Raw genomic sequence first — 12,500 nt, forward strand, 5'->3', positions numbered from 1 at the left:
AGGCCCGAGGGGCTGAATGGCCTCCTCCTGCTGCTGTGTGACAGGCCCGAGGGGCTGAATGGCCTCCTCCTGTTGCTGTGTGACAGGCCCGAGGGGCTGAATGGCCTCCTCCTGTTGCTGTGTGACAGGCCCGAAGGGCTGAATGGCCTCCTCCTGTAGTCAGTGTCGGAGAGGAGCAGATAGAGTGAGCTGGACGAGCTGTGGAGGAGTGTGTGAGGATCTCTCCCGAGTGAGTCTCTCGAAGCTGGTGAGTGTGGGTCATTGCTGCTGTCATCACTAACCATCACTTTGTCTCCCTCAGCCCAACATGCACAGCTACCGAGAGGCTTTCGAGGAAATGGATGGAGGACCAACCAGTCCCACCACTGCCGGTGAGAACTCACCTTTTTATTCTTCAAATATCTTTCATAAAAACCACTCGATTCCTGAATCCCTAGCGAGATGGAACATGAAGGACAAACAGCAGAAAGATCACTGTCAAACAGACCTGGCACATCTCACACCAAACCCAGCACCCAGGCCCCTGTCTCAATCCCCAAACTAATCCCACTGTCCCCCGCTCTCTCCCCATAGCCCAGTATCAATCCCCAAACTAATCCCACAGCCCCCCACTCTCTCCCCATAACCCTGTATCAATCCCAAACTAATCCCACAGCCCCCCACTCTCTCCCCATAGCCCTGTATCAATCCCCAAACTAATCCCACTGCCCCCCGCTTTCTCCCCATAGCCCAGTATCAATCCCCAAACTAATCCCACTGCCCCCCGCTCTCTCCCCATAGCCCTGTATCAATCCCCAAACTAATCCCACTGCCCCCCGCGCTCTCCCCATAGCCCTGTATCAATCCCAAACTAATCCCACAGCCCCCCGCTCTCTCTCCATAACCCTGTATCAATCCCAAACTAATCCCACAGCCCCCCGCTCTCTCCCCATAGCCCTGTATCAATCCCAAACTAATCCCACAGTCCCCCGCTCTCTCCCCATAACCCTGTATCAATCCCAAACTAATCCCACTGCCCCCCGCTCTCTCCCCATAGCCCTGTATCAAACCCAACCTAATCCCACTGCCCCCCACTCTCTCCCCATAGCCCAGTATCAATCCCCAAACTAATCCCACTACCCCGCTCTCTCTCCCCATAGCCCTGTATCAATCCCCAAACTAATCCCACTGCCCCCGCTCTCTCTCCATAGCCCTGTATCAATCCCAAACTAATCCCTCTGTCCCGCTCTCTCCCCATAGCCCTGTATCAATCACCAAACTAATCCCACTGCCCCACTCTCTCTCCCCATAGCCCTGTATCAATCTCTAAACTAATCCCACAGTCCCCCGCTCTCTCCCCATAGCCCTGTATCAATCCCAAACTAATCCCACTGCCCCCCGCTCTCTCCCCATAGCCCTGTATCAATCCCCAAACTAATCCCACTGCCCCTCTCTCTCTCCATAGCCCTGTATCAATCCCCAAACTAATCCCACTGCCCCCGCTCTCTCCCCATAGCCCTGTATCAATCCCCAAACTAATCCCACTGCCCCTCTCTCTCTCCATAGCCCTGTATCAATCCCCAAACTAATCCCACTGCCCCCCGCTCTCTCCCCATAGCCCTGTATCAATCCCCAAACTAATCCCACTGCCCCTCTCTCTCTCCATAGCCCTGTATCAATCCCCAAACTAATCCCACTGTCCCCCCTCTCTCCCCATAGCCCTGTATCAATCCCCAAACTAATCCCACTGCCCCGCTCTCTCCCCATATCCCTGTATCAATCCCCAAACTAATCAACCTGGCCCACTCTCTCTCCCCATAGCCCTGTATCAATCCCCAAACTAATCCCACTGCCCCCGCTCTCTCCCCATAGCCCTGTATCAATCCCCAAACTAATCCCACTCCCCCCGCTCTCTCCCCATAGCCCTGTATCAATCCCCAAACTAATCCCACTGTCCGGCTCTCTCTCCCCATAGCCCTGTATCAATCCCCAAACTAATCCCCCTGCCCCCGCTGTCTCTCCCCATAGCCCTGTATCAATCCCCAAACTAATCCCACTGCTCCGCTCTCTCTCCCCATAGCCCTGTATCGATCCCCAAACTAATCCCACTACCCCCGCTCTCTCTCCTCATAGCCTTGTATCAATCCCCAAACTAATCCCACTGCCCCCCGCTCTCTTCCCATAGCCCTGTATCAATCCCCAAACTAGTCCCATTTCCCCGCTCTCTCTCCCCATAGCCCTGTATCAATCCCCAAACTAATCCCACTGCCCCCCGCTCTCTCTCCTCATAGCCTTGTATCAATCCCCAAACTAATCCCACTGCCCCCCGCTCTCTCCCCATAGCCCTGTATCAATCCCCAAACTAGTCCCATTTCCCCGCTCTCTCTCCCCACAGCCCTGTATCAATCCCCAAACTAATCCCACTACCCCCCGCTCTCTCCCCATAGCCCTGTATCAATCCCCAAACTAGTCCCATTTCCCCGCTCTCTCTCCCCATAGCCCTGTATCAATCCCCAAACTAATCCCACTACCCCCGCTCTCTCCCCATAGCCCTGTATCAATCCCCAAACTAGTCCCATTTCCCCGCTCTCTCTCCCCATAGCCCTGTATCAATCCCCAAACTAATCCCACTACCCCCGCTCTCTCTCCTCATAGTCCTGTATCAATCCCCAAACTAGTCCCACTTCCCCGCTCTCTCTCCCCATAGTCCTGTATCGATCCCCAAACTAATCCCACTACCCCCGCTCTCTCTCCCCATAGCCCTGTATCGATCCCCAAACTCATCCCACTACCCCCGCTCTCTCCCCATAGCCCTGTATCAATCCCCAAACTAATCCCACTACCCCCGCTCTCTCTCCTCATAGTCCTGTATCAATCCCCAAACTAGTCCCACTTCCCCGCTCTCTCTCCCCATAGTCCTGTATCGATCCCCAAACTCATCCCACTGTCCCCCGCTCTCTCTCCCCATAGCCCTGTATCAATCCCCAAACTAGTCCCACTTCCCCGCTCTCTCTCCCCATAGCCCTGTATCAGTCCCCAAACTAATTGCCGGTGTTGTAAAATGCCAGCAGGTTCTCTGACGGTCTATCTCATTGATGTTCAATGTAATGTCTGTGATCAGCAAGGCTGATGGTCACAGGAAAGATACCCAGTTACTTGGGCAGCATCACGGAGCCTGCTGGGCTGTCACACAGGGAGAGGCGAGTCCCTCCTTGTGTTCATCTACTCAGCCCATCCCGTCTCCCCTGTCTCCCCCGTCTCCCCCGTCTCCCCTGTCTCCCCTGTCTCCCCTGCCTCCCCTGTCTCCCCCATCTCCCCCGTCTCCCCCGTCTCTCCCGTCTCTCCTGTCTCCCCCATCTCTCATGTCTGTCTCCCCGTCTCTCCTGTCTGTCTCCCCTGTCTCCCCTGTGTCCCCTGTGTCCCCTGTCTCCCCTGTCTCCCCTGTCTCCCCTGTCTCCCCTATCTCCCCTATTTCCCCTGTCTCTCCTGTCTCTCCAGTCTCTCCTGTCTCTCCTATCTCCCCTGTCTCTCCTATCTCCCCTGTCTCCCCTGTCTCCCCTGTCTCCCCTGTCTATCCTGTCTATCCTGTCTCCCCTGTCCATCCTGTCTCTCCTGCCTGTCTCTCCTGTCTCCCCTGTCTCTCCTATCTCCCCTGTCTCCCCTGTCTCCCCGTATCCCCTGTCTCTCCTGTCTCTCCTGTCTCTCCTGTCTCTCCTGTCTCCCCTGTCTCCCCTGTCTCCCCTGTCTATCCTGTCTATCCTGTCTTCCCTGTCCATCAAGTCTCTCCTGTCTGTCTCCCCTGTCTCCCCTGTGTCCCCTGTCTCTCCTGTCTCTCCTGTCTCTCCTGTCTCTCCGGTCTCTCCTGTCTCCCCTGTCTCCCCTGTCACCCCTGTCTATCCTGTCTATCCTGTCTATCCTGTCTATCCTGTCTCCCCTGTCCAACCTGTCTCTCCTGTCTGTCTCTCCTGTCTCCCCTGTCTCTCCTGTCTCCCAGTCTCTCCTGTCTGTCTCTCCTGTCTCCCCTGTCTCCCCTGTCTCTCCTGTCTGTCTCCCCTGTCTGTCTCCCCTGTCTCCCCTGTCTGTCTCCCCTGTCTGTTTCCCCTGTTTCCCCTGTCTCTCCTGTCTCTCCTGTCTCCCCTGTCTCCCCTGTCTCCCCTGTCTCCCCTGTCTTCCCTGTCTCTCCTGTCTCTCCTGTCTCCCCTGTCTCCCCTGTCTCCCCTGTCTCCCCTGTCTCTCCTGTCTCTCCTGTCTCCCCTGTCTCCCCTGTCTCTCCTGTCTCTCCTGTCTCCCCTGTCTCCCCTGTCTCCCCTGTCTCCCCGTCTCCCCCGTCTCCCCGTCTCCCCCGTCTCCCCGTCTCCCCGTCTCCCCCGTCTCCCCGTCTCCCCGTCTCCCCTGTCTCCCCTGTCTCTCCTGTCTCCCCTGTCTCTCCTGTCTCTCCTGTCTCCCCTGTCTCCCCTGTCTCCCCTGTCTCCCCTGTCTCTCCTGTCTTTCCTGTCTCTCCTGTCTCTCCTGTCTCTCCAGTCTCTCCTGTCTCTCCTGTCTCTCCTGTCTCTCCTGTCTCCCCTGTCTCCCTTGTCTCTCCAGTCTCCCCTGTCTCTCCTGTCTGTCTCCCCTGTCTCTCCTGTCTCTCCTGTCTGTCTCTCCTGTCTCTCCTGTCTCCCCTGTCTCCCCTGTCTGTCTCCCCTGTCTCCCCTGTCTCCCCTATCACTCCTGTCTCCCCTGTCTCCCCTGTCTCCCCTGTCTCTTCTGTCTCTCCTGTCTCTCCTGTCTCTCCTGTCCTCCCTGTATCTCCTGTCTCTCCTGTCTCTCCTGTCTCTCCAGTCTCTCCTGTCTGTCTCCCCTGTCTCTCCTGTCTCTCCTGAGTGTCTCTCCTGTCTCTCCTGTCTCCCCTGTCTCCCCTGTCTCCCCTGTCTGTCTCCCCTCTCTCCCCTGTCTCCCCTGTCTTCCCTGTGTTCCCTGTCTCCCCTGTCTCTCCTGTCTCCCCTGTCTGTCTCTCCTGTCTGTCTCTCCTGTCTGTCTCTCCTGTCTCCCCTGTCTCCCCTGTCTGTCTCTCCTGTCTCCCCTGTCTCCCCTGTCTCCCCTGTCTCCCCTGTCTTCCCTGTCTCCCCTGTCTCCCCTGTCTGTCTCCCCTGTCTCCCCTGTCTCTCCTGTCTCTCCTGTCTCCCCTGTCTCCCCTGTCTCCCCTGTCTCTCCTGTCTCTCCTGTCTCTCCTGTCTCCCCTGTCTCCCCTGTCTCCCCTGTCTCCCCTGTCTCCCCTGTCTCTCCTGTCTCCCCTGTCTCCCCTGTCTCCCCTGTCTCTCCTGTCTCTCCTGTCTCCCCTGTCTCCACTGTCTCCACTGTCTCCCCTGTCTCCCCAGTCTCCCCAGTCTCCCCAGTCTCCCCAGTCTCCCCTGTCTCCCCTGTCTCCCCTGTCTCCCCAGTCTCCCCAGTCTCCCCTGTCTCCCCTGTCTCTAAACACAATGTTCTGATTGTTTACAGCTGCCCGCTCCCCCCCAGGACTGGCGAAGACCCCCCTCTCTGCCCTGGGTCTGAAACCTCACAATCCGGCCGACATCATGCTCCACTCAGCGGCACTTGGACAAGGTACGCTCACCCAGCTCCCTCCCCCTCAACGGGGAGACAGGGTTGCAGGAAAGGGGGTGGGATGGAGGCGGAGGGAGGTGGGAAGTGGGTGGGGGGGCAGACAGAGAGAGACACACAGACAGACAGAAATGGAAGGTGTTGTAAGACATGCACTTTCGCCAGACAAGTAGAGGAGCTGAACATGATTTATTTTCTTATTGAAATGGGAAATGTTTACAGAAAGCTGCAACACTGAGGGATTTGGGAATCCACATTCGTGACTCACTGGGAGATCGGGAAGGCAAATAGCACACTGGTCTTTATTTCAAAGGTGTGGAGGGGCCCGGGGCTGCACCGGGCTGGACAAAGTCAGTCACTCGAGACACCAGGTTATAGTCCAACAGGTGTATTTGAAATCACAAGCTTTCAGAGCGCTGCCCCTTCATCAGGTGAAGTGGAGGGAATCGCACAGCCTAATGGACTATAACCTGGTGTTATGTGACTTCAGACTTTATTTGGAGTTATAGAGATGTACAGCACAGAAACAGACCCTTCGGTCCAACCCGTCCATGCCGACCAGATATCCCAACCCAATCTAGTCCCACCTGCCAGCACCCGGCCCATATCCCTCCAAACCCTTCCTATTCAAATACTCATCCAAATGCCTCTTACATGTTGCAATTGTACCAGCCTCCACCACATCCTCTGGCAGCTCATTCCATACAGGTCAGGTGAATTGGCCATGCTCAATTGCCCGTAGTGTTAGGTAAGGGGTACATGTAGGGGTATGGGTGGGTTGCGCTTCGGCGGGTCGGTGTGGACTCGTTGGGCCGAAGGGCCTGTTTCCACACTGTAATGTAATGTAATGTAATCTAATGTAATCTAATCTACACGCACCACCCTCTGTGTGAAAAAGTTGCCCCTTAGGTCTCTTTTATATCTCTCCCCTCTCAACCTAAACCCCTCTAGTTCTGGACTCCCCCACCCCAGGGAAAAGACTTTGTCTATTTATCCTATCCATGCCCCTCATGATTTTGTAAACCTCTATAAGGTCAACTCTCAGCCTCCGACGATCCAGGAAAACAGTCCCAGCCTGTTCAGCCTCTCCCTATAGCTCAAATCCTCCAACCCTGGCAACATCCTTGTAAATCGTTTCTGAACCCTTTCAAGTTTCACAACATCTTTCCGATAGGAAGGAGACCAGAATTGCACGCAATATTCCAATAGTGGCCTAACCAATGTCCTGCATAGCCGCAACATGACCTCCCAACTCCTGTACTCAATACTCTGACCAATAAAGGAAAGCATATCAAATGCCTTCTTCACTATCCTATCTACCTGCGACTCCACTTTCAAGGAGCTATGAACCTGCACGCCAGGGTCTCTTTGTTCAGCAACACTCCCTAGGACCTTACCATTAAGTGAATAAGTCCTGCTAAGATTTGCTTTCCCAAAATACAGCACCTCGCATTCATCTGAATTAAACTCCATCTGCCACTTCTCAGCCCATTGGCCCATCTGGTCCAGATCCAGTTATAATCTGAGGTGACCCTTTCGCTGTCCACTACGCCTCCAATTTTGGTGTCATCTGCAAACTTACTAACTGTACCTCTTATGCTCATATCCAAATCATTTATGTAAATGACAAAAAGTAGAGGGCCCAGCACCGATCCTTGTGGCACTCCACTGGTCACAGGCCTCCAGTCTGAAAAACAACCCTCCACCACCCTCCGTCTTCTACCTTCGGGCCAGTTCTGTTTCCAAATGGCTCGTTCTCCCTGAATTCCAAAGGGAATGGCAAATAAAAGTCAGGAGGTTTTACTAAAACTATACAAGGCCATAATGAGACCCCAGCTGGAATACTGTGAAGAGGTTTGGGGCCCCCTTTTCTAAGGAAAGACAGACTGCCACTGGGGGCAGCCCAGAGAAGGTTCACTCGGCTGACCCCGGGGATGGAGGGACTGTCTCATGAGGAGAGGGTGAGTTGGTTGGGCCTGTACTCAATGGGGGTTCAGAGAATGAGAGGTGACCTTAATGAAACATACAAGATTCTTAGGGGCCTTCACTTTTTGGGTTGGTGTGGAGAGGTTGTTGCCCTCTGGGTAAATATAGGACTTAGATTCTCCCAATGGGGGAACCATCCTCTCATCATTGACCCTGTCAAGCCCCTTTAGAATCCTATCTGTTTCAATGAGATCCCAACTCATTCTCTAAACTCCAAGGAGTAGAGCCCCAACCTCTTTATCCTTTGCTCATGAGACCAGGGACTGTCCCAGTGACCCGTCTCTGAGCTGCCTCCCATGAAATAACATCTTCCCTTAAAAAAGGGACCAAGCCTGCTCCCAGTGCTCCCGATGTGGCCTCCCAGCACCCTCTACAGTCACGGTAAGAATTCTCTACTCTTATACTCCAATCCCCTTGAAATAAGGTCCAGCATTCCGTGACCCTTCCTGATTACCTGCTGCTCCCTGGGTGCTAGCTTTCTGTGTTGTGAGACAAGTCCCCCCTAAGTCCCTTTGTGTTGCAGCCTGTTGTTGTTTCTCCCTATTTCAATAATACCCTGTTCATTCCCAAGTGAACAACCTCACATTTTCCCACATTGTGCTCCATTTGCCAACGTTTTGCCCACTTACTGAACTGATTGCTATCTCTTTGTAAACTGCTCGTATACCTCCCACAACCTGCTTTTTCACTGATTTCCATCTGCAAATGTTGTCTTCCAAGGGGAAGGACACAAATTGAAAAGGGGGATGAGGAGCAGAGAGCTTTGGGGGGGTGACAGTTGTGATGAATGTTTGAAGCGGGCAGGACAGTCTGTTTGTCTGCAGTTGGAGAATTGGGTCTATTATGGAGCTACAGAGGGCCGTGGAGGATTTGAGTAATGGAAGCCATTCACTGGGATGGTACTAGAGCTGAACAATTCCAGTACATGGAGAGATTGCAGTTTGATGTGGATAAATGTGTGGTTATCCACTTTGGTGGCAAGAACAGGAAGGCAGATTACCACCTAAATGGAGTCAAGTTAGGTAAAGGGACAGTACAACGAGATCTAGGTGTTCTTGTACACCAGTCAATGAAGGTAAGCATGCAGGTACAGCAGGTAGTGAAGAAGGCTAATAGCATGCTGGCCTTCATAACAAGAGGGATTGAGTATAGAAGCAAAGAGGTGCTTCTGCAGATGTACAGGGCCCTGGTGAGACCACACCTGGACTACTGTGTGCAGTTCTGGTCTCCAAATTTGAGTAAAGACATTCTGGCTATTGAGGGAGTGCAGCGTAGGTTCACGAGGTCAATTCCTGGAATGGCAGGACTACCTTACGCTGAAAGACTGGAGCGACTGGGCTTGTATACCCTTGAGTTTAGAAGACTGAGAGGGGATCTGATTGAGACATATAAGATTATTAAAGGATTGGACACTCTGGAGGCAGGAAACATGTTTCCGCTGATGGGTGAGTGCCGAACCAGAGGACACAGCTTAGAAATACGGGGTAGACCATTTAGGACAGAGATGAGGAGAAACTTCTTCACCCAGAGAGTGGTGGCTGTGTGGAATGCTCTGCCCCAGAGGGCAGTGGAGGCCCAGTCTCTGGATTCATTTAAGAAAGAGTTGGATAGAGCTCTCAAGGATTGTGGAATCAAGGGTTATGGAGATAAGGCAGGAACAGGATACTGATTAAGGATGATCAGCCATGATCATCACGAATGGTGGTGCAGGCTCGAAGGGCAGAATGGCCTTCTCCTGCACCTATTGTCTATTGTCTAAATAATTGGAGGAACATCTTTTCTGAAAAAATACTTGGGAGTATTCTCCCTGAGAGGGGAGTGTGAATGGGTTTAAAAGGAAGTGGATAAATATTTGAAGGATAAGAAGTGATGACGATATGGAAGACCAACAGGGGAGTGTGGCCAAGTACATTACTCTTCAACCGAGCTGTCAGTGTGTCGATGGGTGGAATGTCCTCCTCTGTACGGGAGGTTTGATTTGATTTGATTTATTCCTGTTATGTGAATCGAGGTACAGGCTTTACAGGCAGATTGCCCTCATTTCTGATTCGATGGAGAGAGAGGTGCAAAGGGGCATAAAGATAACAGAAAGCCTGGTGTGGGTAAATGATATTAAAGAATTTAAAACAGGAACAAAGAAGAGAATCTGCATTATGATAGTTCCTTTTACAATCTTTTGGTATGCTGACACATTTCCTCGCGGATGTGTTGGATTTGCATCGTAATCAGTGTAACATCAGGAATACTGCAAACAGGGTCAATCACAGGTCTCCTACAAAATGCAAACTGACCAGCTGTGAACAATGACAGGGTTCAATATTCTTCATGACACGAGGAAAAACACTGGTAGCCTCTGATCAAATAGCCACCTACACACCACAGGCCCCCAGCAAGGACCCCGCGACAATGTCACATTGACAGAACAGTACACCGACAGTGTGGCACTCCCTCAGTTCTGACAGTGCGGCACTCCCTCAGCACTGACCCTCTGACAGTGCAGTGCTCCCTCAGTACTGACCCTCCGACAATGTGGCACTCCCTCAGCACTGACCCTCTGACAGTGTGGCACTCCCTCAGCACTGACCCTCTGACAGTGTGGCACTCCCTCAGTACTGACCCTCCAACAGTGTGGCACTCCCTCAGCACTGACCCTCTGACAGTGCGGCACTCCCTCAGCACTGACCCTCTGACAGTGCAGTGCTCCCTCAGTACTGACCCTCTGACAGTGCGGCATTCCCTCAGTACTGACCCTCCGACAGTGCAGCATTCCCTCAGTACTGACCCTCTGACAGTGCGGCACTCCCTCAGTACTGACCCTCCGACAGTGCAGCATTCCCTCAGTACTGACCCTCCGACAGTGCGGCACTCGCTCAGTACTGACCCTCCGACAGTGCGGCACTCCCTCAGTACTGACCCTCTGACAGTGCGGCACTCCCTCAGTACTGACCCTCCGACAGTGCAGCATTCCCTCAGTACTGACCCTCCGACAGTGCGGCACTCCCTCAGTACTGACCCACCGACAGTGCGGCACTCCCTCATACTGACCCTCCGACAGTGCGGCACTCCCTCAGTACTGACCCTCCGACAGTGCGGCACTCCCTCAGTACTGACCTTCCGACAGTGTGGCACTCCCTCAGCACTGACCCTCTGACAGTGCAGTGCTCCCTCAGTACTGACCCTCTGACAGTGTGGCACTCCCTCAGCACTGACCCTCCGACAGTGCGGCACTCCCTCAGTACTGACCCTTTGACAGTGCGGCACTCCTTCAGCACTGACCCTCCGACAGTGTGGCACTCCCTCAGCACTGACCCTCTGACAGTGTGGCACTCCCTCAGTACTGACCCTCTGACAGTGCGGCACTCCCTCAGTACTGACCTTCCGACAGTGTGACACTCCCTCAGCACTGACCTTCCGACAGTGTGGCACTCCCTCAGCACTGACCTTCCGACAGTGTAGCACTCCCTCAGCACTGACCTTCCGACAGTGTGGCACTCCCTCAGTACTGACCCTCTGACAGTGTGGCACTCCCTCAGCACTGACCCTCTGACAGTGTGGCACTCCCTCAGTACTGACCCTCTGACAGTGTGGCACTCCCTCAGTACTGACCTTCCGACAGTGTGGCACTCCCTCAGTACTGACCCTCCGACAGTGCAGCACTCCCTCAGCACTGACCCTCTGACAGTGTGGCACTCCCTCAGTACTGACCCACTGACAGTGCAATACTGTTCTGGCAATAAGGATTGCGTTATATAAATAATGATGCTTGTGACAAATAGGTTAGACCAGAAGAAATGTTTCCCTTGGTGAAGGGATCAATGTCCAGGGGCATAGATTAAGGGGAAGGGGCAGGAGGGTTAGTGGGATGTGAGGAAATACCTTTCCCCCCAGAGGGGGGGGGGGTGGGGAATCTGGAACTGACTGCCTGTGAGGGTGGGGGAGGCAGGGAGCCTCGCCACACTGAAGGGGGATTTCGATGTACCCTTGAAATGCCAAGGCTGGGGGCCAACTGCTGGGAAATGGGATGAGGGGATTGTGAGGTGGCTGTTTCTCACTGGCACAGACGTGATGGGCAGAAGGGCCTTTATGTGTGCCATCGAGCTCTTTACCTTGGTGTGTAATGATTGGGTCTGCTTGGTATTCGTGAACAGCAGAGGAGCAGTTAGAGGGCGGCATGGTGGCACAGTGGTTAGCACTGCTGCCTCACAGTGCCAGAGACCCGGGTTCAATTCCCGCCTCAGGCGACTGACTGTGTGGAGTTTGCACGTTCTCCCCGTGTCTGCGTGGGTTTCCTCCGGGTGCTCCGGTTTCCTCCCACAGTCCAAAGATGTGCAGGGTCAGGTGAATTGGCCATGCTAAATTGCCCGTAGTGTTAGGTAAGGGGTAAATATAGGGGTATGGGTGGGTTTCGCTTCGGCGGGTCGGTGTGGACTTGTTGGGCTGAAGGGCCTGTTTCCACACTGTAATCTAATCTAAATCTAATCTAGAGGTTGGAGGGGCAGAACGTGCTCACCCTGCTCCAGTTTGGGATGTATGTCTGTGTGAGTGTGTCTGTGTGTGCGTGTGTCTGAGTGTGTGTGAGCCTGTGTGTGTGTCTGTGTGTGTGTGTATATGTGTGCCTGTGTGTGAGGTGTATGTGTGTGTCTGTGTAGGAAAGTATGTGTGTGTGTCTGTGTGTGTGTAGGAGAGTATGTGTGTGTGTGTCTATGTGTGTGTGTGTGTGTGTGTAGGAGAGTATGTGTATGTGTGTGTGTCTATGTTCAATTGGGGCGATTGAGAGTTATAAGGTAGCCAGGAAGGACCTGAAGAGAGAGCTAAGAGCAGCAAGGAGGGGACATGAAAGATCCTTAGTTGGTAGGATTAGGGAAAACCCTAAGGTTTTCTATAGGTATGTCAGGAATAAAAGAATGACTAGGGTAGGAATAGGTCCAGTCAAGGATAGTAGTGGGAAGTTGCGT

The 12,500-nt window shown here is 53.5% G+C and overlaps 1 protein-coding gene across 1 annotated transcript in view; it reads left to right on the plus strand.

Moving 5' to 3' along the window:
- Positions 1-12,500, plus strand: part of tns1b (tensin 1b) — an 816,333-nt gene that overhangs the window by 683,981 nt on the left and 119,852 nt on the right. Inside the window, exons 20-21 of the mRNA XM_087988578.1 lie at positions 294-371; positions 5,458-5,562. Coding sequence (XP_087844704.1) covers positions 294-371; positions 5,458-5,562 — 183 coding nt within the window. The remainder of the gene's footprint in view (positions 1-293; positions 372-5,457; positions 5,563-12,500) is intronic.

The sequence above is a fragment of the Chiloscyllium plagiosum genome, unplaced genomic scaffold, assembly GCF_037043375.1.
Source record: "Chiloscyllium plagiosum isolate Xiang-an unplaced genomic scaffold, Cpla_swu_hap1 HiC_scaffold_7, whole genome shotgun sequence".
NCBI classification, from domain to species: domain Eukaryota; kingdom Metazoa; phylum Chordata; class Chondrichthyes; order Orectolobiformes; family Hemiscylliidae; genus Chiloscyllium; species Chiloscyllium plagiosum.